The 26,951-nt window shown below is 44.5% G+C and overlaps 1 protein-coding gene across 2 annotated transcripts in view; it reads right to left on the reverse strand.

Moving 5' to 3' along the window:
• Positions 1 to 26,951, reverse strand: part of acaca (acetyl-CoA carboxylase alpha) — a 363,222-nt gene that overhangs the window by 150,783 nt on the left and 185,488 nt on the right. For both annotated transcript variants that reach the window (XM_072469570.1, XM_072469569.1), the window contains exons 41-44: positions 5,953 to 6,222; positions 3,640 to 3,737; positions 1,373 to 1,493; positions 540 to 650 (exon numbers count right to left, since the gene is read on the reverse strand). In XM_072469570.1, coding sequence (XP_072325671.1) covers positions 540 to 650; positions 1,373 to 1,493; positions 3,640 to 3,737; positions 5,953 to 6,222 — 600 coding nt within the window. The remainder of the gene's footprint in view (positions 1 to 539; positions 651 to 1,372; positions 1,494 to 3,639; positions 3,738 to 5,952; positions 6,223 to 26,951) is intronic.

Here is a 26,951-nt window from a genome sequence, read left to right on the forward strand (position 1 = left end):
ATGGGTCTCACTCCCATAACCCTAAAAGATGCACAGGTGAATTGGCCACGCTAAATTGCCAATTAATTGGGAAAAAAAATTATTGGGTATTCTAAATTATTATTTCTTTTTAAATTTTAGTCCAACCCAACAGTTATTCTACCAGCAGGTAGCATTTTCCAGCATGTGAACAGTGTCCTGCAATACAATCCCGATCCCATTTTTTTGTAATTTGATGAATACTGCTTTTGGTAACATTAGATCAGTGTACATGGTGTACAATCCCATTATGATACTTACATTGTGCTGCTGCTCAACCTTCCTTGGAGATTATTAGGGGACAATTTCATTAAGATTGTCACTAAAAATGATTGTCACTCAAAAAATACCTCTTGCTTCATAAATCATTCAAATATCCTGGATGTCGAAATAAAAATACTTTTTTTTGTAAAGCCAATATGATAGTTACAGCGTACTACAGCGATGACAACTGGAGACAGTGTTACCTTGGCAAAGACTGCCAACCACAATGTCTTACCAATTCAAAAGCTTGCTTTTACCTTGTTCAAGGCTCCTGCTCCGGTCAAAATGATGTGCGAGTTTTCCACTTGGACCGTTCTCTGTCCCAGTCTAACAAGGTATGCACCAATACCAATTGCACGGCACGTGACCTACAATCACATACATCGTCAGACAACAGTTCCTCTTCCAGCAAAAGACTTCTCTTATTAAACTGGATTCGCAAATTATTCAAGTAAATCAACATTCAATAAAAAAACAAGAGATAAATACCCAGTGCATCAGGGATTATTCTGCTAATTACAGTGACATACACATGGCAGCATTGGTGTACTACCCATTATCATGCAGTGTGCCTGAGATTTCCCAACGTGTACTTTCCGCCTGCGCTGGAGGGGAGGGAATCAAGGATCAAGTGTAATTTTTATTTTGCTTATAGGAGCAATGAGAATGCTAAAATTGGCCAGGTCCTCAACCAAACCAATAGATGGGAATAGAAGGCAAGGTCATGCACCTATATAGCACCTCTCAATCTCAGGAAGTGCCAAAGTACTCTATTATCAATGAAGCACTTTTATAATGTGAACACTGGCGTAATATACAAAATACAGGAGCCAATTTGTGTACAGTAAGGTCCCACAAACAGCAGTAAGATAAATAGTGCAATGAGATCTTTAGCATCCACTCCAGAGGCCTCAAGACCTCCAACAGTGCAAGATTCCCTCCATACTGCACTGGAGTGCCAGATTAGAATATGTGCTCAAATTGGGAGACATGAGCCTTCAATCTTCGAATTCAAACATGAATGCAAGCATTGAGGTGATGCCAAAGTACACAACCATTTAAAAAAAAACTTTCATGTTCCAAGACATACCAAATTCATGGTGATAATTTCATCGTAAGCCAAGGATGATTCCCCTGCTATCATTCCTGAACCTCGGAGATTCTCAACTCCCAAGCCCTCTTCTTTACCAATGATATCTGTTATTTTGTACCTGTGAAACAAAAAAGATCAGCAACAAGGAAACCAATCCAAACTCAACCAACCCAAATTTAAATGTGCACTGGTGCCGTAAAGCAGACCTTAAAGCCCCATCCCTATTTAAAATGCTGAGAAACGGTTCCATGGACATCGGTAAGGTTCCAGTGAACATTCCTTATGCAAGGATATGAGCCACAGCAGGCTATTTAATCATGGAGGACATCAGCCATCATCATAGCTGAGTTGATTCCTATTACATGTTATCTCTGCCAGAAAGAGTAACTTCCCCCATACAGATTCCTGTCCCACACACCACATAACTGAAACTACAGGGAAGTTAAACAGTGAAATAGCTTGGAAGCTGGAGGAGCTGGTCAATCTAGAACACAGCTTGCTTGAAAAGACCTCTCATTGCAGACATTAAACATGGACAATTACAGAGAATATGTTTCTCTAATTCCTTAATGGATTCATTAGCGAATATTTATCATTCCTAATTTTGAACATCCCAAAATTGAACCATCTTACCTACATCTATCCTCCCAAATCCAGTCATATTTTAACGACCTCCAATTAGGTCACTGCTCAGTCTTCTCTTTTTTGAAGAAAAGAATCTCAGAAAAACAGTCTTTCCAGTTACCTAGACCAAAATCCTCTGTTCTGTAATCGAAGTTTGGTGGTGAGCATGGAAGTGGGAGAGATTTCTGCTTGGGCTGTGATGGCTAACCATGTGCAATGTTGTTCATCTCATTAAATATGCATGCACAAGGGGCTCGCCGAGTTAAAGTTGCCATCCCTGCCATTATTCTGGAGTCATTAAAGGGCACCAGGACAGCCTGCATTATTTCCTCCACCTTTGCCCACTGTTCTGTCCTTTCCCGGTCATTCTTCACGCAACTTGCACTGCTACCACGCGGTCTCGAGCACAGGCTGGCATTTACACACGTTCACAAAGAGGACATTGCAGCGGCAACTCACCATTAACCATGGAAGAAGTCTAGCTGGTTTAGGTGCGCGCCACTTATGTGCAGTTGTGAAAGTGAACGTTGTAATTCGTCACTGGCGAAGGACCTAATTTCATGGGGGAAACTTAACTCTGGCCTTTCGATGAGCATGCATGGCTTGCTAGATAATGCATGTAAAGGACTTCCTGACATTGTTCTTCGAGAAGCTCGACCCACCTTTAACCTGCCGTTAAAAGGTTCCAAAAACTTAATTTCTGAAGTTAATTCCTCCGCCTAGAAACTGATTTTTGGCCTTGCGTCAAATTAAATTCTCCTGCCCAACAAAGCTTCCTGCTGCTGGCAAGACCCTTAGAATGTTTCAGTTGTGATATTGCCCTTGTAAATATTTATGAACCTACTCCAGTGCCTTTCCGTAAGACAGAGACCAGAATTGTACATCATACCCGAAATATAGTCTACAGAGTACTTCTATCACAATATATACTTTGAATATGAAGTTTACTGAAACTCACTGGTTTGGTCAAATGATTCTGTGGGGGGTATCGAGTGACTCAAAATGTTGTGGGAAATCATGCAAATTTCTGTACCAATGTCAGCTCAAATATTACATAGAACTCCAAAGCACAGCAAAAATAACGTTTTGGTAAAGTGTGGCTTCCTGAGTAAATGTGCAACCACAACAAATCATGGGTTCTACTTCTGTTGTACACTAGTCCTTACAGAGAATTACAACTGTGCAAGCTGCAATTATCTGAAAGGATTGACAGATTCCTCCCAACAACCGAGACCACCCGTGTAATCAATATTTCTCCCTTGGCCAGACAGCCCTCAAGATCCAACTAGAATGAACATTTATTGCCATGCTATATACCGTGCACGAGACACATTTAGCATAATAGCACCAATATGCTCCAGGAAGCAGCACAATGTGGCTAATATACTAAGCATGATACATTATTCATAATTTAACATCTCTAAATTAGCATAACCAAGAATAATCTGCAGCCAACTGTACTTCAGCCTAGAGTTACACAACTCAGGATATTTACTCCAGACAAGATCCATAAGTAGAGAAACAAATTCTAAATTGGGCTGAATGCTTTTCAACAATTCAAAAGAAACATTTCACAAACCAAACATTGTGCGCCAGTGACGGCTTAGCAATTACAATCCCATATGCTGTGTATTACATACCTTGACTCTCCTCCATCCTCAACATGTTCACAGTGCACAGAGTTCAGTGCACTGACCTTCTTATAGTCCTGAGGTGTGAGGTACAGGTACTTGTAACCCTGTAAATGTACAGGACAATGAGTGCATTTAAACATGCCAATAGAGTGTTCTAACCCAACCCAAACTCTTGCAGCCCATATCCAAGTCAGATTGTAGCCTTCAGTTGCAAAGTTGCATCTTTAGAAAAAGCACCTTTAGAGAAAACAGATCTACCAACCAGTTGTTTGCATTTTAATGCAGAACATGTGTTAATGTTACTATCGGCTTCTGAAATATTTGAATGCGAGACTTACTGTAAGGTCCCAGGTTACAAATCAGATCTGTTTGTGGAACTCAATGGAATGGTTTTGGAGTTAATATTTACTCAAACAGTAGCATCATGCTTGGGGGATGGTGGGGAAGGCAGGGTCAGGGGTGGTTCTAGCAATCTTCATCAAAGATCAGACAGCGCAGGAAGCATTAAACAGGAATAGCAAGGATTCATAAAGGCTTTTCAAATAAATCACAGCTGTTCAGAAATATAAAAAGGTAACCAGCCACAATGTGGGAGACATTGAGAGTCAGCAATTACTGCATGTATTCCAAGGGTTAAAAGTGGAGAAAGGAGGCATCTTAAACATATCGACTCAGCAGCATTCCAATCAACTGCTGCTCCTCTCTTCTTTCTTGCAGCACAGTGATATATTCAAATGGCAACTTTCCCCCTGGAGTCCAGTCTGAGCTCCCATTTCGGATTTACAATCGGAGACAGCTCAGCAGGATAGATAGATACAGGAAGCAGAGATTTAAAATCAACAGTGTGCATCAGCACTGAAGTCAGGAGGGGGAGCTTTCTTTTAAATATCACAGTGGAGAGGAATGTGTTGTGTGAAAAGAACAGGGGGAAAATGTATTGTGGCACCAGATGACGCAAAGGTGAAAATTTTGATGAATGATAACTTTGTGCAATTAAACATCAATTTGTACAATGATTCTGGATTATTATGGGGGTCAGTGGGGGGGGTGACTTGGATGAAATTTGGTGGTCGTCTTATACACAAGCGTACAGAATATATTTACAGGACCCTCAGATGCATTTATAAAAAAATATTTAACAAGCTTTTATGTTCAAAGTATGAAAACTGGTGTTGGAATATTGGAATTCTCCTTGGTGTCAGTTCTTATTAATTACTCCCAGCTCAGTTAGAGTAGGATCCCATGCAGCACCAGCACCAAATGCCAGTGTTTAGCCTCAGTTACATTCTTTAATGTCAGATACATCATATATAGAAAATAGGAGCAGTAGGCCCCCATTTGGCCTTTTGAACCAACTCTGCCATTCACTATGATCATGGAACTCAATAGCCTGATGATTCTCCGCCCCCCCTCCCCCCCCATGTCCTTTGATCCCCTTCACCCCAAGTAAAAGAAGTTGTCTTGCATTGGCAGGGAATCGAACCGGGGCCTTCCAAGTGGCAGGCGAGAATTTGATCACTGAACCACCAATGCTGCCAATGATTCTCGTATCAGCAATGCTTATGGCCTTAAGTGCTACATTACCACTTATGTAATATTATGGACAATTTTCTGGCATAGACCGCTGTTCAATAGGCTCTATGTTGAGACTATTCAAGCTAATTCTACACTAGGCCTTTACAGTGAGTGGAAAGGAGACTTTCAACCCATCAGTCCAGCTATATCCAAACCCAGGTCCATAGGTATATGAACTGGGGCCAAAATTTATACTGCATGAAATGTAACAGCCACAGAGCCATCAACTCATGAGATTTTTAAACCCATCAATTCATAATCACAAAAATTCACTCATTGTTGCTTTAGTGTTCGATTATTCAGGGTTGAGCAATGTAGTATCTAGGGTTTAAGCTATGTAGAAATGTTTTGCCAGGTCCATGGTTTCTGCTTAAGCAGCCCCTTGGATTGAAGGCTTGCACTAATGCAAGGCAAACAGTTTGACATAGCAGACTAAACAGTTTTGGCTTTCATCATTGTTGGAAGCTTTATTGAAGCCCTCCTTTACTTCGCTGGATCCTTTTGAAAAGAGTCCCAGTGAAATATTCAGAGATATGAAAAAAAAGGCACCAGCAATAAATACACAAAGCATGGCAATGCATGGCACGGTCTGTCTTGTCGGGTTATTTTAGCGAAGATTCAATTTATTGAAGCTGCTGGTTTATAGGAAATTCCTTTATTTGGACACCGTGATTAAGGTGAGCCAGTTGAAAACAGTAATTATCAGCAAATACCCATAATTTTCCATTCTGAGCCTACGTTTACCTTATACGGATCAGTAGGGTCTTCCCAGGCTACGTGGAACATGTGCCGAATTTCTTCTGCCAATCCAATCCTTGCCCCACTGTTTGCCGCAATGTAAATACGTGGGATGCCTTTTGTTCTGGCAAGTTCGGAAGCCCTCAGGAACAACAGATCCTCCTGGGGCCCAAAAGACCCAATTTTGTGAGTGATGTCGTTACTTATGACAATGATGTCACGACCATCTTGGCATTCTGGTGACTTTAGGTGCATTATCCAGGCCACCATACCAATCTGGAAAGCAAATTACAAACAAACCAGTTAAAGAGAGTGAATATTGAATGTTCTGAACATGATGAAAACAAATACTATTGGAATATACTTAAATAAGGAACAAACTGGTTTTCATATAATTAAGGGGCAATTTAGCATGGCCAATTCACCTACCTTGCACATCTAATTGTTTTTAAAATAGGGGTATTGCTGGCGAGGCCAGCATTCATTGTCCACTCCTAACTGCCTTTGAGAAAGTGGCGGTGATTTACTTTCTTGAATCACTGCAGTCCTCTTGGAATAGCTACACCCACAGTGCTGTCAGGCGGAGTGTTCAGGGATTTTGACCCAGCAACTTGGGAGGCAATGGTGCTCCCATGTATCTGCTGCCCTTGCTTTTCTAGGCAACAGAGGTTTTTCTAGGCAACAGAGGTTGTGGGTTCAGAACGCGCTGCCAAAGAATGCAGTGCATTCTAGAAATAGTACACATTTCAACAACTGTACGTTAGTGGTGAAGGGCATGAATGTTTAGCACGGTGAATGGGGTGCTGATCAAGAGGGCTGCTTTGTTTTGGGTAGTGTTGAGCTTCTTTAGTGTCATTGGAGCCAATTTCATCCGGGGGGGGGGTATTCCATCAAACTTGGTGGTCATGCTTCCATCTGCCTTGGCCCTAAGCTGTGGAATTACCTTCCTAAACCTTTCCATCTTACTACCTCTCCCTCTCCCTTCAAGATACTAGAGCTGCCACTTCAGATCAAAGTACTTCTGACACAATTAAAAATTGTGTCATTAAATCCATAAATAAATTTTACTTTTCACTGAAAGGGTCCTGTTGAGGCTCACTGTCAACATTTTTATTAATACTGCTCTTGTTCCATGCCCTCGGACATTTCGCTCCATTAAAGGTGCCGTTGTTATATCCTCCACTGTTGGGATTGTCTGTTGACAAATCCCATTTACAATCACACAAGAAGGATAGCTTCTTGGGTGAGGCACTGGAGAGAGACCTTCAGGGGTAGGAGGAGGAAAGGGGCACTATCCTTTGTTCCAACTGGACTGCAATCAAAACAGGATAATCAGTAAGCAGAAGAGTTTTTAGTAAAATTTTAAAATAGGACATTTTGGGGGGGGGGGGGGGGGGGGGGGGGGGAGGGGAGACACAGCAACTTGAGCAATTATTGCTTGTTAATTCCCTGACCCCAAGATTTAACCAGAGTTCCTCATCAGTATTTTTGCAGCAAATTCTGAAGGAAATTAAAAATAATTAACTTAACAAATTGAATTTAAAAACCACAATCTGCCTGTAGTTTGTTTTTACAAGTATCAAAATCGTTTTATGCATTTTAATAACAATTTTTAATTGTGCCTGAAATACTTTGATTCAAGGGCGGCACAATGGTGAGCACTGCTGCCTCACAGCGCCAAGGGCCAGAGTTCGATTCTGACCTCGGGTTACTGTCTGTGTGGAGTTTACACGTTCTCCCAGTGTTTGTGTGGGTTTCCTCCGGGTGCTCTGGTTTCCTCCCACAGTCCAAAGATGTGCGAGTGAGGTGGATTGGTGATGCTAAATTGCCCCCAAGTGTCCAAAGATTAGGGAGGGTGCACTTTTGAAGGGTCGGGACAGATTCGATGGGGTAAATGGCCTCCTTCTGCCCTGTAGGGATTCTATGATAGCCGCAAGTCTTCAGAAAAGTAAAAGAAAAAATGCATCTGCTAAAACTGAGAAGCAAAGGCAGCCAAGAGGACGTGTGGAAACTGCTTCAGTTTTTCAATATGATTGAAGTGGCTACTTTGCAGTTAAAGCTCCCTCTAACAACTCCATTTTAAAAAATGGAGATGAAATTACAGGTAGTTCAACCTTAAGTGGTATGAAGTGCCACCTAGAGGAAATAATAAGGAACAGCATCCGTAAGAAACATGATCAGGCTTCAAAATATTTAACTGTCTCCTGCCCATCTCATTCAATTCAGTAAGATTTTTCCCTTGCAAGTCGGCAGATTGACAGCAAAAATCATCCTCTGCCAAATGTACAAAAATTTTAAGGTACAGATTTAATATGGCATCATTTAAATCTGGAGCCATGTTTGCCTTATGAGTCCTATGCTTAGGTTTGAAGCACCTACTATTTAAGAAACAATGATACAAAATGCTGCCTAGTTGATCTGGTGTCAAATCTGCAAATGTGATCTTGAAAGGCATTTTTACAATAGGTAATATAAGAATCATTGACAAAATGTTTGGTAATCAGCCAGTACTACTACCTATATGCCCTTTCACTGTATCTATTCTGGGATTCCCAACAGGCTCAGGGACTAGTGCCAATGTCACTCCTCCCCATCGCCAAAAGCACTTAGCCAACCCTCTAACTCTGGCCTCGTCTGCATCAACCTTTTTCTTCACCCCAGAACTGGTCCCAAGTTCTGAAATTAAATCCCTTAAATCCTTTAATTTAGTTAAATCCCTTGATTTGCCGAATATTCAATTTATGGATACAAGCAAATCACTTTGAAAGAAATTGGATGTTAATTGTCATGGGAGTGTCCCTCCAAGAAATGTTTTTGTCTTATCACATGGCTTCAGTTATGTCATTGTGTGGGTGGAGCTGGGCAGTGGCTCTGAGTTTTACTTTCACTTTGAGTTTGAACTGGTTTGTACAGCACAGGTTGAAAGTGTTTTTTTTTTTCTCTACCTGCATTTCAAAAGCTGTTTTCAGACTGTTTGATAACTTGAAAAGAAATAACTATTTTCTGGAAGGAATTCAAACCTGTTGTGTTGGAAAGGACACAAGAGCATCCAAACCAGGTCTTGAGTGTTGTGCCACACCTTTGAAAAGGGGTTTCTGGTTTATGGGATCGTGTTATTAAATTGGAACAGCTTAAAGGGGAAATTTATTAAGGGTTATACATAGAGTACTATAGCTGCGTGAGGTATTTATGTCGATAGTTGATAAAAATGCTTACTGTGTAACTAAATTCTTAGAATAAACTTTGTTTTTAATTAAAAGTGCTTAAGCCCTCTTTAATAACACCTGAAAGGCAGGCCCTTGCGCTCATCATAACCAAAATCAATAAACAGTTGTAGATCAGGTGAACTCCATGATATACCTTGGGAGTTTTCTAAACCCTGGCCCAATTAATTCCATAGGTCCAGATTTTCCTCAGTCTCACTCAGCTAGAGTTCCAGGCAGGAACAGATTTCTGTTTTCCCTGCCAACACAAGGTGGCTGCCGATACCCGACTGCACATGTGCACTGGTCCTCGCATGCACAGAATTCAAAGGATGTTGTGCCTGTTAGTTTGGTGGGACAACGTAACTAACAGGGATCCAGGGTCAGGGAAATAATAGTTTGGCATCGGTCGTGGAGTCGTGGTCTGGAAGGAGGTGGCGTTGGTTAGCAATTGTCCCAAGGCAGAAAGGCCATTCCATAATAAAACAGTGACAGCCTTCTTAGCAGGGTTAGGAGCGGAGGGCTAGAACAGTGGATAAAGGGAATGGGGAAGTTCACATGGAATGTCAGATTACACAAAACTCCCTCCCCTTTCCTGGGGAACCTCCCTCCCCTTTCCTGGGGAACCTCCCTCCCCTTTCCTGGGGAACCTCCCTCCCCTTTCCTGGGGAACCTCCCTCCCCTTTCCTGGGGAACCCCCCCCCCCCCCCTCCCTTTCCTGGGGAAACCCCCCCCCCCCGACGACTGGACTGTGTCAGGCATGGAACACCCCAGTCAAGGCTGTGATATTAATCTTGCAGCTGGGAGGAAAAGCGCAGCCAGGAACTCGAAAGATGTTCAAAGAAAATCCACGCATCCTGGTTTCCAGACTGTATCCCAACCCCATCCTCAGAAGCCCCGCCCAGCGCAAAACACTGGAACTGCCCAGTGTTGGCAAAAAGAGAGCCTTAAATAATTTCAGAGGTCACCAGAATTTTCAAGACAAGATAAACACATTGGAACAAAACAGAAGTAAATTCGCTCTGCAGTGCTTCATCTTTCCACAGTCAACACCGTGACTGCGAAGAGTACACAATGAGACAGAAGCAGAGGCTTCACTTTCCAAAGTCTCTCCCCACCACTCTCCCCCAACTATAAAAGAGCATGGGAACAAGAGAAGGCCATTTGGTCCCTCAAGCCTGCTGTGCCATTCAACTGGATCATGACTGATCGTCTACCTCAACACCATTTTCCCCGCACTCTCCCCATATCTTGTGATATCTTTTAATATCTGGAGCTCTATCAATCTCGGTCTTGAATGACTCTACCCCCACAGCCTTCTGGGGTAAAAAATTCCAAAGATTCACCACCAACCGAGTGAAGAAATTCCTCTTTAGCCCAGTCCTGAATGGACTATCTCATATTCTGAGACTGGAGCCCATGGTCCGACAGCCCCCGCCCCCCCCCCCACCTTGAAACATTTCTCTCTTTAGAGATGTTACCATTTTATGCTTCTGACAAGAGTGTCACTATGAATTGGATAATATTCCAAGTCACAGAAGTTTGTTTTGATGCAAAACTGAAAATTATTTCATACCAATGTAAAACAGGTCACTTTGAACCTTATTCTACTTAGTGGGGAAGCCGAGGAGATCAGATTACCCACCCATTTTGCACCCGATTTGATTTTACCTTCCATGGTCCTCAACTCCATGAGTTTCCACCTAGGGGTGGGGTTAGATTAAAATCGACCTCAGGTGTTTGGTACAACAAGGTACATTGAACGAAGCTTAGAATCCCACCCCAGTTCATACAAATGGAATTACACAGAAATTACAAAGAAGCTGCTTTGCCCAGCAAATCGGTGTTAGGGTTTATCCTCTATGTAAGCAGTAAGTAGTTCTAATTCTACATGCCCTGTGTGCCTATTATGCACCTCTCCATCACACATCTATTTACCCTATTCACAAACGTTGGCATGGGCCCAGAGTTTCTTCAATGTCAGTTATGTCATAAATCAGCAGAGGGAGTGACATGCAAGCTTCCAGGGATAGGTTAATTTAAATATTCTTGGCGCAGCTCCGGTGTGACATAAAATGTAGAACTTGCTAAGCTGCTGACATCTCCACTCCCTGGAAACATGCATACAACAGCACAAACCTGCAGAAGCAGTCTGCATACTATGAGCAGCAGTAGCAGCAGCAAACCACTGTCCGACAAAGCAGCCTATAAGTGGTTTTACCAGAAACGTCTACAGAAATCACTTGACGCCACTGCATCAGTCCAGAAAGGCACCTTCATGGCCACTTATGGGCCAGCTATGTCCACTGGGTACCACACTAGGACAGCAGAGAGGCCCAGCACAGTCAGCGTCTCTGATATAGCCCCCCCCCCTCCCCCCCCACCCAAAAAGCCCTTTGTCAATGGGTACAAGACAGGTAGCTGGCAGTTGTAAGTCTTTCCTTCAGCAAGTCGGACACATCAGTCGCGTCACCTGCAGGGAGCTGGCAGAGGCTCCCGGCTCCCTCACATCCAGCACTGATCAAAAGTGCAGCTAGGTATAAAGACACTTCACAAGGGCAAGCAAGGGGAGGATGTCACAGTTTCCCATTGCTGTCTAACCACTAGCACACTATTCACCTTCTTAAAACCGCACTCTCAATATCCTACTATACACACACACAACTCTCACTTCACAGTTGCTGACATCCTTAAGACTCCTACACACAAAATTCCACTTCTTTAGTTTGCAATAAAATAAAGAAATGTTTCCTTTGAAATTATTCATGAAGTTCAGACGTCTGCACACAGGTGAGGATTCCTGGCAAGGTCCTGCTCATATCCAAAGAGACTGAGGGTGCTGCCACAGCAATGATGAGTCAATGAGGATTTTCTACAGAATCTTCCCTCAGATGTTCTTTGCAACGAGTGTAGACATGACAGAGAAGTAGACATTCTGATAATAGAACCTCCTTTTCACAAATGTCAGTGGCTCCTTGGTTGTCACGTCTGTGCCACCGTAGCCGGCTGCACCCTGGGGAATCCGCCAATCCCACAGAAGTCCCTTGCTCAGCTGCCTGGGGCCGAGGCTGAAGTGAATTAATTTGACTGCTCTAGGAAATAGGGTGTCCGTCAACTGCCAGATGCACGCTGACAGTTAATATTGCGCAGATCCCAGTTGCAGCCTGGAAGGATACAGAGCCATAAAATGAAAATTGTCAGGGCTGCCTACAGTTTAACTGCCACAGAGGAGTTCTGGCAGTGAAGCCAATCTGTAAGCCTCTAGGATGCACCAGGCAGAGATATGCAATGGCATCCCAGGAGAGTCAAACAGTAAGATGGCCAGGTCCTCGGAGAGGTTCTCATAGTATGCCCACAAGGCCCCAGCTGCAAAATGGACATCGCTGTGCCACTATCAGATTAACCTTCCAGGTGCTTTTCAATGTCAGTACAATGCAGCATCAAAGACAAGTCCAATTACAATCAGTTTCCAAATTCAGTTTGCTGCAATTTCTAGCTCATTACGTTTTTTTTTAAAGAAAGTTAACACACCCCACCTCACATTTACTGAGTTTGATTTATAGCTTACAAGTTACAGCTTCCTTTGGTTATCAGGATTGTTTACTACCCCTCCAATTTTTGTATTATCAACAAATTTGGATACATCACTAGCACCGTATACAAATCACTATTTTAAACCACAGTGAATAGCGAAGCAAAGTCAGGGAGATAAAAGAACGTAAGGAAAAAAATCATGACTGGGAGAAGAGTGCCAGCTTGGAGTTTGGAGCTGCTGAGGTGACGTCAGGATTCAAAAGTGATGGGGTGGGAGGAAAAGTGGGAGCAGATGATTGGATATGTATGGTCAGTTAAGTATTTACTATTTTTATCTCATAGCTTGCAAGGTGTTTAGTTTGTGGTTGATAGTTTGCAAGGGCTACACTTTGTAGTGGCAAGGTCAAGGGAAGAAGGGCCCTAGAGTAACTGATATTATTTGATTTTAAGTATCTTCCACAAGGATTAATTTAAAGGGGTAAGTCATGCAGGAGAGCTCAAAGTCATGACAGGAGAGCTCAACCCCCCCCCCCTCCCTCCCACCGCCCATGGAATACTGCTTCTGCCGACATTTTAATTTTCCCTGAGAAAGTCGACGAACATCTGCCACCTCCGGGTGAACCCAACCATTGACCCTCTTAAGGTTAACTTTATTTTCTCGAGACTGAGAAACCCAGCCATGTCACTCACCCAGATCTCTACACTCGGGGGCTTCAAGTCCCTCCACATTAATAAGATCAGTTTCCGGGCTACCAGGGAGGCAAAGGCCAAGACGTCAGCCTCTTTCGCCCCCAAACTCCCAGCTCTTCCGACTCTCCAAAGATCGCCACCTCCGGACTCGGCACCACCCGTGTTTTTAGTCCCATGGACATTGCCTTAGCAAAACCCTGCCAAAACCCTCTAAGTTTTGGGCATGCCCAAAACATGTGGACATGATTTGCTGGGCTTCCCGCACACCTCGCACACCTGTCCTCTACCCCGAAAAACCTGCTCATCCTAGCCACTGTCATGTGTGCCCGGTGGACAACCTTAAATTGTATTAGGCACATGATGAGGATGTATTAACCCTGCTTAGGGCATCCGCCGACAGACCCACCTCTATCTCTCCTCCTAGCTTGTCCTCTCACTTGCCCTTAAGCTCCTCACCGGAGTTTCCTCCGCCTCCGAAAGCTCCTGTCAAATATTTGATACCTTCCCCTCTCCCACCCAAGGTACTGGAGACTACTTTGTTCTGTATCCCCCGTGGCAGCAGCGGGAAGGTCAGAACATGCTTTCTCAAGAAGTCTCGCACCTGCAAATACCTAAACCCATTCCCTGCTGGCAATTTATCCTCCAAGGCTTTCAAGCTGGGGAAGCTCCAGTCTATAAATAGATCTCCCATCCTCCTAATTCCTGCCCTTTGCCATCTCCGGAACCCACCATCCAGCCTACCCGGTACAAACCGATGATTATTATTCCCCCACTCTCTTATATCTCCTCCACTACCCCCCGATTCTCAAAGCTGCCACCACCACCGGACTTGTGGAGTATCAGGCCGGCGAGAACGGAAGAGGTGCCGTTATCAGTGCTCCCAAACTTTGTCTTTACATGACGCCGTCTGCATCCGCTCCCATACGGACCCCTCCCCCACTACCCACTTCCTAATCATGGCTATATTAGCCGCCCAGTAGTAATTGCAGAAGTGCGGCAGTGCCAACCCACCCTCCACCCGACTGCGCTCCAGCAACACTTTCTTCACTCGTGGGGTTTTACCCGCCCACACAAAGCACAAAATAACCTTATTCACCCACTTGAAAAAGGCCTTTGGGATGAAGATGAGGAGGCACTGACAGACAAACAGAAATCTGGGGATTACATAGAACATAGTGCAGATGGAGGCCATTCGGCCCATCGAGTCTGCACCAACCCATTTAAGCCCTCACTTCCACCCTATCCCCGTAACCCAATAACCCCTCCTAACCTTTTTGGACACTAAGGGCAATTTAGTATGGCCAAACCACCTAACCTGCATGTCTTTGGACTGTGGGAGGAAACCCGAGCACCCGGAGGAAACCCACGCAGACATGGGGAGAACGTGCAGACTCCGCACAGACAGTGACCCAGCAGGGAATCGAACCTGGGACCCTGGTGCTGTGAAGCCACAATGCTCACTGTGCTACCGTGCTGCCCCCATCCCCTCCAACTGATCTGAAATATACAAGAGCAGGTCATCTGCGTAAAGCGAGACCCGGTGCCACCCCCCCGAACAAGCCCTTTCCAGTTCCTAGCGGCTCTTAACACCATGGCCAATGGCTCTATGGCCAGAGCAAACAGTAACGGGGAGAGGGGGTATCCTTGCCTCATCCCTAGGTGTAGTTTAAAATACCCCGACCTCAGCCGGTTCGTACGCACACTCGCTACTGGTGCCTGATAGAGCAACCGCACCCAGTCAATAAAGCACTCACCAAACCCAAACCTTCCCAGTGCCTCCCACAGGTAATTCCACTCCACCCGATCAAAAGCCTTCTCCGCATCCATTGCTACCACCATCTCCACTTCCTCTCCTTCTAAGGGCATCATAATAACATTTAAAAGCCTTTGAACATTGGCCTCGAGTTGCCTCCCCTTCTCTCTAGCTTCATTAAATGTCCGCACCAGCAGTGGGCTCAATATCTCTGAAAACATCTTATAGAATTCTACCGGATAGCCGTCAGGCCCCGGGGCCTTGCCCGACTGCATGCCCTCCAGCCCCTCGATTCTTTCCTCAATCTCAATTGGGGCTCCCAGCCCTTCCACCAGATCCTTATCTAACCTCAGAAACCTCAACAGATCCAAAAACTGCCTTATCCCCTCCACTCCAGCCACGGGTTGCGACTCATATAATTTGCTATAAAAGTCCTTAAACACCTCATTCACCCACACTGGGTCCAGGACCGTATTCCCGCCTCTACTCTTTACTTTCCCTATCTCCCTGCCCGCCTCCCCTTTTCTGAGCTGCTGCGCTAACATGCTGCTCGTCTTTTCCCCATACTCATAAATCGCCCCCCTTGCCTTCCTCAACTGTTCCACCGCTTTCCCTGTAGTCAACAGCCCAAACTCCGCCTGTAACCTCCTCCGCTCCCTCAGTAGCCCCATGTCTGGGGCCTCCTCATCTCCTGTCCACCTGGAGTATCTCCTCCACTAACCTATCCCTCTCAGCCCGTTCCGCCTTTTCTCTGCGGGCCCGTATCAAGATTAATTCCCCTCTGACCACTGCCTTCAAAGCTTCCCAAACCATCGCTGCAGCGACCTCCCCCGTGTCATTTGTTTCCAAGTAGTTCTGGATGGACTTGTTAACGCGCCCACAGATCGCTTTGTCCGCTAGCAACCCCACATCCAGTCTCCACAGCGGGCATTGCTCTCTCTCCACACTAACCCATTGATCCACCCAATGTGGGCATGATCCGACACTGCGATTGCCGAGTATCCACCACCCCCAGTATTAGCGCCCTGCTCAGAACAAAAAAGTCAATGCGAGAGTATACCTTGTGGACATGGGAGAAAAAAAAGAAAACTCCTTCGCCCTTGGCCGTGCAAACCTCCATGGGTCTACTCCCCCCATCTGTTCCACAAACCCCTTCAATTCCTTTGCCGCAGCCGGCCTCTCCCTGTCTTGGATTTTGACCGGTCCAATTCCGGATCAATGACTGTTAAAATCTCCTCCCATAACCAGGTTATGTGACTCTAAGTCTGGGATCTTACCTAACACCCACCTCATAAATTCCATATCGTCCCAATTCTGAGCATATGTTTAAGAGTACCACCCGCATCCCCCTTCAGCTTCCCACTCAGCATTATGTACCTACCCCCTTTGTCTGACACGATTCTCCCTGCCTCGAATGCCACTAGTTTATTGATCAAGATCGCTACCCCCCTGGTCTTTGAGTCCAGCCCCGAGTGGAATACTTGTCCAACCCACCCCTTTCTCAATCTCGTCTGGTCGATAACCTTTACGTGTGTCTCTTGTAGCATTGCCACATCCACCTTCAGCCCCCTCAAATGCACAAACACGTGAGCCCTTCCCCCCCCAAAACTAGCCATCATCCTTTTTAGGCTAACCTCCAGCTCGCGCCCTCCGCCTCCTCGAGCCCCCTCTCGACCGTTCCCGACCTCCCATTTGTTCCCTAGTAACAATTCCTCCCCTGTCAGCAAAGCTGCTCCCCCACCTCCCCACAGCACGAGAAACCCAACCTCCAAGTCAAGCTCCAGCTTAACACCTGCTACCCCCCACTGTGCTTCCGTGAGTCAGCTGACCCATGCTGGTTTGATAGCGCCCACCCATGGCACCAAGCAGTCTGTCTCCCCATTGTTCACTCCCCTCTCCCCCCACTTGGACAAACATATTCAAAGCATCACATTCCCCAGTAAACAAACATCAGAAAAAAGTGAAGAAACAGCCACTTTAGAAAAAGAAACACAAAAACAAAACCAGCCCCAAAGACCAGCCGCCCTCGAACCGACTCCCTGCAAGACAAAGATAACTTTAGCCATCAAAACAGCCTCTTATTACACATAACACTACTTATACTTATACAGCCCAGCACAACAAATCACCACCACTGTACTCTCCAAGGCTTCAGTGTCTTTTAGTTCACCTCCAGTCTTTTTTCTTTAATAAAAGTCCATACTTCGTCTGGTGTTTCAAAGTAGAAGTCACAAACCAGGGGCTGGTTTAGCACACTCTGCTAAATCGCTGGCTTTTAAAGCAGACCAAGGCAGGCCAGCAGCACGGTTCGATTCCCGTACCAGCCTCCCGAACAGGCGCCGGAATGTGGCGACTAGGGGCTTTTCACAGTAACGTCATTGAAGCCTACTTGTGACAAAAAGCGATTTTCATTCATTTCATTCCTCATGTGTGACCCACAGACGGGCTGGGTACAACATCCCGAACTTCACCCCCTTCTTAAAGAGGGCCGTTTTTGCCCAATTAAACCCAGCTCGCCTCTTGGCCAAATCCGCGCCCAGGTCCCGATAAATGCGCAGCTCACAATTCTCCCACTTGCTGCTCCGTTCTTTCTTGGCCCACCGCAGAACGTATTTCTTGTCCAGGAATCGGTGAAAGCGTACCACCATCATCCTCGGCGGCTCGTTCGCTCGGGGCTTCTTCATGAGGGCTCTGTGCACTCTATCCACTTCCAGGAGCCGAGGGAACGCCTCAGCCCCCATCAACTTCTCCAATATGTCCGTCACATAAGCCCTCACATTCTGATCCCTCACTGCTTTCAGGAAGGCTGACAATTCGAAGATTCTACCTACTGGACCTGTTCTCCAGGTCCTCCAGCTTCTCCTGCATTCTTTTCTGGCGGTCATTCATCATCTCCAGCATTCATTCTTGGTCTCCAGCACGGTTATGTATTCCTCGTGCTCGGACACCTTTTTCTCCACCTCCTGGATCGCTCTTCCGTGGGTCTCCTGATTCTGCACCACTTGATCAATCGAAGCCTTAATCGGGTCCAGCATGTCCTTCTTCGGCTTGGTGAAGCAATCTTCGAAAAACTTCACCAGCTGCTCCGTCGACCACTGTGCCGTCTCCCCACGGCCCTTGTTCTCCGCCATGCTTTCCCGCGTTGCCAGTTCTGCTCGCGTCTTCCTTATTGGACTTTGTCTTCTCACACGGCCACTTCTGGTCCAATTCTCCATGCACTGGAGGGGGATTTCTCCTCATTGTCTCACTCTTCACCGATTTATCCCATAAAATCCGGAAAAAGCCGGGGAAAAAGGTCCAAAACTCAGTCACAGGCGGGAGCTATCAAATGTGCGACCTACTCCTCCATGGTCGCCACCGGAAGTCGGTGATCCTCAAGTTAAACCACCTCCAGTCAGCTCTCCCTCTCAAAGGGGAAAGCAGCCTCTGGTCATCTGGGATTATGGCGACTTTACTTACTTTTTACTTTACACTTTACAGATGGAATTCTGGGATGAGCCGGCTCTGTTAGGATATTGGAGTAGAATGGCCGTATATTCTCATTGAATGAGAGGTGCTCTCATTGAAACACCCAAAATTCTTGGCAGATTAGTTGCTGGGGGCACCAAAAAGAAAATGCTGGAAAATCTCAGCAGGTCTGACAGCATCTGCAGGGAGAGAAAAGAGCTAACGTTTCGAGTGCTGGGGAGACGTTTCTTCTGGCTGAAGAGTCCAGAACTAGGATTCATATTCTCAGGATATAGCATTGGCCATTTCGGATGGAGACAAGGAGAAATATCATCACTGAAAGGGTTGTGACTCCTCTATGCTGTGCATGTTCAGTCAATAAATATCACCAATACTGATCGATTTTGAGCACACAAGGGAATCAGGAGATATAGGAATAGGTTGGGAAAGTGTAGTTGATTAAAAAATTCAACCATGGTCTAACTGAATGGCGAAGCAGACTTGATGGGCCGTATGGCATATTCCTGCCCCTATTTCTTATGGCTCAATTCTACACTGCCACTTTACAGTCTCTGTAATGGGAGCAGAGTCCTGATGAATTTATTCTTAAGCTCTCAAGATCTCTTGCAGTGCAACAACACTGTATTAAACAAGCCTCATCACTGCCTATCTATCTCATCAGCCTCCTTCCATCTACACAGCGTGATGGGCTTGCAGCAAATCCGTTGGGGATGGGTGAGTTTAATACGGTGCATTCTTGCAGATGGTTGAAGAGCCTGATCCCCGAGAGGCAGGTTCTGCCACAAGTGCCATTTATAAAGTGGTTATCAGGTGTTACGGTGGGTTCTTGTTTTGGGTGTTGGTGCTCTTGATGATTGCAAATGATATTGGTTTATTTAATAAATTCTAATCAGCGACAAAATCACATTCAAACATATTTATGGATTTGTCTCTCGGGAAGGAGTGGGTGAGAATTTGTGCCTCGGGAAAGGAATTGGTGAGGGGGGGGGGGGGAGAAAGAGAGGAGGATTTGTTCCTCAGGAAAGGAGTGCTGAGAGGTTCTGGCCTCTGAGAGAATTTTGCGAGTGTATGAGGATGTGTGTGTAAATGTGAGACAGACAAGAGTGTGCAAGAGCGAGAGAGATGCCCGTGCCTGATATTAGAATCAGCTTTCCAGCGTCATTCCTCCCATTAAAAATGAAAAAGGGCAAGATTTGTATATATTATTAAATCAGAGAACTTTTTCATTACCAGATTATTATATGCATAGAACCATAGATATGGTTTATCTACGATTTCTGTGTTCGCACCTATTTCGCGGCAAAAGAAGGGATACCAACATTATGAGAATGCGTGGGGTTCCCCAATGCCCTTGGTCGGTCACTCGGGGTTCCGCAGCTCAAAACGTTTGGGAACCCCTGTTCTACACTTTCTCTTCATCCCCTCCAATAACTGCTGCTGGAAAGAGCCCAGGTTTTGGACATTTGCTGAAGACAGGATTGACATCAGCTGTGATGCATCCTGCTGAAAAATAACCCACTGAACTAAACACTCTAGGCTCAATAAGGTGAAGAATGGCCAAATGGGCAAGGGACTGAGAGCATCAGCATATTCCAGTAGCCTGGGTGCAGTGGTAGTAATGATGGTGATACAGTCAGTGGTCGCCATCATGCCATTAGTCCTATGAAACTACCAGGAAGTTTCTGGTATCCATACATGCGCAATAGCCAATACAGAATTTCATGGCAGTGGTGCTACATTTCACCACAGGATGCACTTTTGAAGTCCCCCAGACTACAATTAATTAGAAATCAATTAACTGTCCAAAAACCTCCACTTTCATGCCATTAGTCAAACTATAAAAACTTTGGAAAAAAAGTGAAACTGGATTTTTAGTGGAACAATAGGTTCATAATTACTATGGAACAGCCTCACGGTCCCAGAAAGCATAATTTAATATTTGTGGAATGTCAAACTTATCCATTATGAGAATTTATAATTTTTTAAAAAATGATATTGCTGCTGTTCAATTGCATATGTACGTCCAAATAATTTATTTTTCTCTCTGTAAAATCTTACCGACAGTGAAACATTCACCTTTACAACAAGAAAATTTCAGCACCGGGATAAAGAAGTCTTGCTGCAATTGTATGAGAGCCTTGGTAAAACCAACCCTGGAGTAGTGTGTACAGTTTTAGTCTCCTTACCTAAGGAAGGGATAGAGGGAGTGCAACACAGATTAACCAGACTGATGTCCTGGGATGACTGGATTTGCCTATGAGGGGAGATTCTTTGGAGTTTGGAAAAGTGAGAGGTGACCTCTTTGAGGCATACACAATTCTTAACAAGGTAGATGCAGGAAAGATATTTGCCTTGGCAGCGGGGAGGGGGGCTGTCTCGGTCCAGGGGACACAGTCTTGGAGATAGATAATTTAGGGCTAAGATGGGGGAGTAATTTCTTCTCAGATGGTGGCGAATCTTTGGAATATCCTACCCCAGAAAGCTGTGGAGGCTCAATCTTTGAATATATTCAAGACAAAAGTCGATACATTTCTAGATGTTAAACATATTAAGGGATATGGGAATGGTGCAGGAAAATGGAATGGCGATAGAGGATCAGCTAAGATTGGGTTAAATGCTGGAGCAGGCTCAAGGGGCTGAATATTACTCTAATTTCCTATGTTATGTTCAGTATACTTTACTTCCTGGTTTGCTCGTCTGCGAAAATAAGTGGTGTGATAGGTTGTCTAGTGTTTAATGGCATCACTGCTGCGGGACACCACGACATCCCCTTGGCAACAGATTCAAACAGAGTTGGGAAAGGGGAAATCCATGCCATAGAGATCACAAGACCATTGTGGGCAGCTTCCTCAGTGGTCAGTTGTGAGCGCATGGCTTCACCACCGACCACGCAATCCAGGCCAACGTTTTCAAGAGATTGCAGGAAAGCAGTGTTCAATGGACACCTTCGAATAAAATACAGGATTTCTCAAAGCCTTTCTCATTGCACAAGACGTTTCTACAGAAATCTTACTTCAGTTGGCAATCTCGTGTCTAAATAATGATGGAAAATCAAAGAGTATAAAAATCCTACTATATCCTCAAAGTGTAAATCATAAAGGATTAAAGAAGACGCTATAGGATAGCCAGTTAGAGGTTTAACAGTTACAATGGAATCTTTTCAAGTCCTGCAGGATTTATTTTGTTTTGTATCATACAATAGGATTTCAGCAGAAGTACATAAAGGAGCACATATCTCCTTGGCCTCTGTACAGTTCAACCATTAAAAAAAAATGTCTTAGTCACATAAACGAACTCTGCAGTCTCTTTTGACCCAAAAGAAAAATGGCAATAATTATTCTATGTTATTAAGTGACAGGTTTGCTTCATCTGTTGCCAGCACAAAGCAATTGCAATCACCCGAGTTATCCTTCACAAAAATAAAATCTGGTCCAACTGCATCAACGGCTTCACGATCAGTCAAAAGATAAAAATATATGTTATCATGTTACTACAATGTCTGATGCGATGGTCTAACTGATGGGGAAGCGGATTCCAAAACACACAACAGTCAAGCAGACAAAATGATTTCTTTCACCGTTTTTCTGGAAGATACCAACTATAGATAAGATATAGCTCTCTGGGCACTGCCTGCTCTTCAGAACCTCACTCAAGTGGCTGCTCTTCATGTGAGCATTCATGTCATAACCAAGTCCAATCATACACTCCCACAACAATCGCACTTTCAGCAGCATTCCCCTCCTGACAACAACTCCGATTGAGATCATCGAACCAGGGCCAGAGAACAGTGTAGGCCCGTTGAGTTTAGCTCCATGCTTAGGAGTGTGCTAACCAGCTGATCCACCTGGAAGCTCAAGTCAATTTTATAACAATGATTTTCATTAATATTTAATGATTGATACTTTAAAGGCCAGGATTTCCGGCCCATCCTGGTGAGATTTGCCAGTCCAGCCAAAGTTCACTGTTGCCAGGTGTGCCCTGGCGGGGCTGGAAGATTTCGGCCTTTTAGTATCATTGATTCTGGAAGACATTTGAATACTAGTCATAAAATACATATAAACAGTCTTGCTCCAAAATCCAGTGTAGCAAATCATTTCCCAGCTCCTTGGACATGACAGCACTTTCCACACAGCCCTGATCCAGCAGAAAAGGTCCTAGATTATTTCCTTGCTCAGCAGACTTTGAATATGGAGGGTCTAGCACGTGTCAATCATCTTTCAAACATTATTAACCTCTTGGAAAAGATCAGATTTTCTCTTAGTACATTAAATTTCAGCATGAGCGATTCAATGAACTAAAAGGAGACTAATATTTCCAGCTGACTTTCTTCCCCCGCCCCCCAAGTCAGCATAATTCTGATCCATGTATTTCCTGGCAAAATAAGCTGAGTTTTTAACTGGACCTGATGGTACGTAAAGATCCAGTTCTAATATCACTCATACACTGTGCAAATACAAAGTGCAAGAGCTTATTTCATCCAGATAGTCTAGTACTGGTCAGGGTTTGCTGTGGAAATGGTAACAAGACTTATCAGTGTTCACCATTATTGAAGAGTAAATCAGACAGCAACTTGCGGCAATCGGACATGAACAGCTAAATGCAGAAATCAGTGGTCAGCCTGCTCTAGTTACCCTGCCCCTCAAGAAACTGCACGGAAATTGTATCTCGGCAAGAGACTCAGTATTGATACAAATGAAGGGTGTGAAGCTACTATACATGCGTGGCAAATGCCCGCTACACATGCCAGGAAAGGTTAAAGCCCGTCCGATCCAGTGCAAGTAAATTTCTAATGGCAAATTAAGTCTTAATTACTGATGAACAACTCTCTGCCACTGGTGTGAAGCTTCATTCCTTCAGTGTCAAAGAGAGATTTTAAAAAATATTTTCACTTTTTTTTGTTCTGTCTCTGCTATCTCTCTCTATCATGTTTTCCTTTGCTTCCTTTTTTTAAAACCTTATGTACCAGAACTGACAAGGAATTCTAACTAACAATTTCTAGTTCAGTTCATTAATAATTGTCCAACCTGATTAGTTAAGGAGATACACAGTTGTTTGCCTGCTTTGCATGGAGATCCCAGAACCCTTGTAGTGAGTGGGTGCTTTGCTATTTTGGATCCTAATTCACAGCAGGTTCCAGTGCAGAAATCTCACTGCAAATTTGTGGGTAAGTGCAAGAGTAAGTGTAATAAATAACTGGCCACTAAGCATAATCCAGCCAACGGACATTTTCAAAGTGCAATGCCACAGAAAGTGGAAAAATTATATCCATGATTCTCAAAGCCAAAAAGTTCTGATCTCAGCAGAGTTGTCACGGAAGGCAGGAATTAATAAAAGCAGATATGAATCCAAACAACACTGTTTCTTTAACTTCCCATGGTTAGCCATTCAGATGTTAAACAGATTAATTGTGGCAGGCATAGCATAGATAGAGATGAATATGCTACCTCTGGCTGACCAACTAAATGCATACTTTGGTTGCGTCTTCACAAAGGAGGACACAGATAGCATATCAGAAATGTTGGGGAACACAGGGTTTAGGGAGGAGGGAGAAATTGGAAGAAATCATTATTAGTAGGGAAATTAATGGGATTGAAGGCCGATAAATCCCCAGGGCCTGATAATCTACATCCCAGAGTAGTAAAGGAAGTGGCCCTAGAAATAGTGGATGCATCTTCCAAGATTCTACAGACAATGGAAACATTCCTATAGATTGGAAGTAACCCCAATATTTTATTAATAATTATAATTATAATAATAGCTTATTGTCACAAGTAGGCTTCAATGAAGTTACTGTGAAAAGCCCCTAGTCGCCACATTCCGGCGCCTGTTCGGGGAGGCCAGTACGGGAATTGAATCCACGCTGCTGGCATTGTTCTGCATTGCAAGCCAGCTATTTAGCCCACTGTGCTAAACCAGCCCCTAAAAAGGAGGTAACGAGAAAACAAGGAACTATAGACCAGTCAGCCTGATGTCAGTAGTGGGGAAAATGCTGGAGCCCATTATAAAAGATTTAATAGCTGATCTAATACTTGCAAAACAATTGCAGAATCGGACAGAGTCAGCATGGATTTACTAAAGGGAAATCTTGCTTGACCATCTACCGGAATTCTTCACGGATGTAACGAGTCGCGATGATGATGATGAGGAGCCAGTGGATGTGGTTGATTTGGACTTTCAGAAGGCTTTCCACAAAGTCCGACACAATAGATTATCGAGTAATATTAAGGCGCATGGGATTGGGGGGCAGTGCATTGCGATGGATAGAAAACTGTTTAGCAGACAGGAAACAAGCAGTAGGAATAAATAGGTGTTTTTCCAAATCCTTGCGGTATCCCACTAGCAGTCACTAGCAGGGGGGGGGGGGGGGGAAGAGGGAGAGAGAGAGGAGGAGAGAGAGAGAGAGAGAGAGAAGAGTTCATGACAATGAGGGGAAATCTCATAGAAACCTATAAAGTTCTAACAGGACTGGACAGGGTAGATGCAGGAAGGATGTTCCCGATAGTGAGGGAGTCCAGAGCCAGGGGTCACAGTCTGAGGATGCGGTGCAGACCATTTAGGACTGTGCTGACGAAAAACTTCTTCACGCAGAGAGAATGGATCCAAGGATATGGGGTGGCCAATCCCCAATTGTCGTCGAGAAGATGGTGGTGAGTCTCCTGAACTGCTGTGGTGTAGGTACACCCTCAGTGCTGTTAGGGAGGGAGTTCCAGGATTTTGACCGAGCGACAGGGAAGGAACAGCGATACATTTCCGAGTCAGGATGGGGAGTGGCTTGGAATGAATCTCCAGGTGGTGGTCTTCCCAGACATCTGCTGCCTTTGTCCTTCTAGATGGTAGTGATCGTGGGTTTGGAAGGTGCTGCCTAAGAAACCTTAGTATTCTTGGCCTTCATCCAAACCTTCCAGAAGGCAGAAGTGGAAAACTTGCCAATATTCCTTCCCTACCCTGGGAGCAGTGAAACTCATTACAGCACTTTTACAGCTACCCTATCAAGTGGAAGTTCAAGCCAACTCCGTTTGTAATGTGTTTTGTACTACAGTTGATCAGGAAGAGACAGAAGTCAGAAATGATGAAGTCCTGCAGTCTTTCAAGGGTTAAATGTACATTTTTTCCTCTCTAATTTTCCTATCAAAAAATGCTGCCATGCTCATTAATTACTTCACTGGCGGCATAAACTAAACTTTATTTTATAAATGATTCCTTTCTCTTTAATTAGAACACCAAATCTTATTTTGGGAGTTGTTAAAATGTTACAGTGCTGCATTATAAACCGTTTGCACAGCTCCAGACAGAGCTAACACTACATGCTCAAGTCCAGGCAGTGCAGAGCGGCTGGTAATTTCAACCAGGAGCAATCCCTGCTCCTTTGGGAATTATTCATTTTCCCAGTTTTCATCAACCACAGCACAGAATGGAAATTGTGTGACTGAGCAGAGCTCTATACAATGCATTCTGCACCTGAACATGAGATTAATATGAAAAAAAAAAAGGGGGGAGGGTGGGGAAACCATTGGCAAAATATGCACTGCAGGTAAGATTGAAAAAGTTCAAACTAATTTACTTCTAAATATATTTTTTTAATATATTATACAGCAAAACAAAAAAAAAGAAAATTAAGCCTACATTTTCGCAATGCTGCCAAACTGTGGCTGAGCTACAAGAAGAGTGAAGCAAATCCTTTCAGAAAAAATTGCAAATGAAACTTGGCATTTAGAGATTATAATTTGCTCTCATACAAAAAAGGATTGAGAAAAGGATAAGTAAAGGGGCAGAATTGGGGTGGGATGTCTGTAAATCCACTGCCAAAAGGGTTCTAATTTCAGCGATGCTTTGTAGATGATAATCTTTCACAAGACTGTTTGGCCCACTTGCTTTCATTCTTCAGGGAATGAAACCCTGCAATATCCACCCTGATGATATTTCAGGGTACTTACTACTCCACTAATCTACCATATCCTTCACCTTTCCAAAAGGTATTTAACTGGCAAGGAAGCACTTTGGGATATCCTGAGGTTGTGAAAGGCAGAAGATAAATTCAAGTCCTTCCTCTCTTTCATGACTGGAAACACTCAGGTCAGATGAGGTCAAGTGTGGATTTACAGAGAAAGAACTTGCCGAGGCAGTGCCCCAAACAACGATGACAACTGTGCTTGGGATGGGGGGGGGGGGGGGGGGGGGGGGGGGGGGGTAGCCAGCGGAGCCAGGCACCGGCGAGGCACCAGAAGGGATGGGGAAGGAGCATGTGGGATTAAGGGGATCAGGGGTTTATGGGGATAAGGCAGGAGAATTGGGATGAGAAACACATCAGCTATGATTGAATGGCGGAGGAGACTCAATGGGCCGAATGGCCTAATTCT

This window comes from Scyliorhinus torazame, chromosome 12 (genome assembly GCF_047496885.1).
Source record: "Scyliorhinus torazame isolate Kashiwa2021f chromosome 12, sScyTor2.1, whole genome shotgun sequence".
In the NCBI taxonomy this organism is placed as follows: domain Eukaryota; kingdom Metazoa; phylum Chordata; class Chondrichthyes; order Carcharhiniformes; family Scyliorhinidae; genus Scyliorhinus; species Scyliorhinus torazame.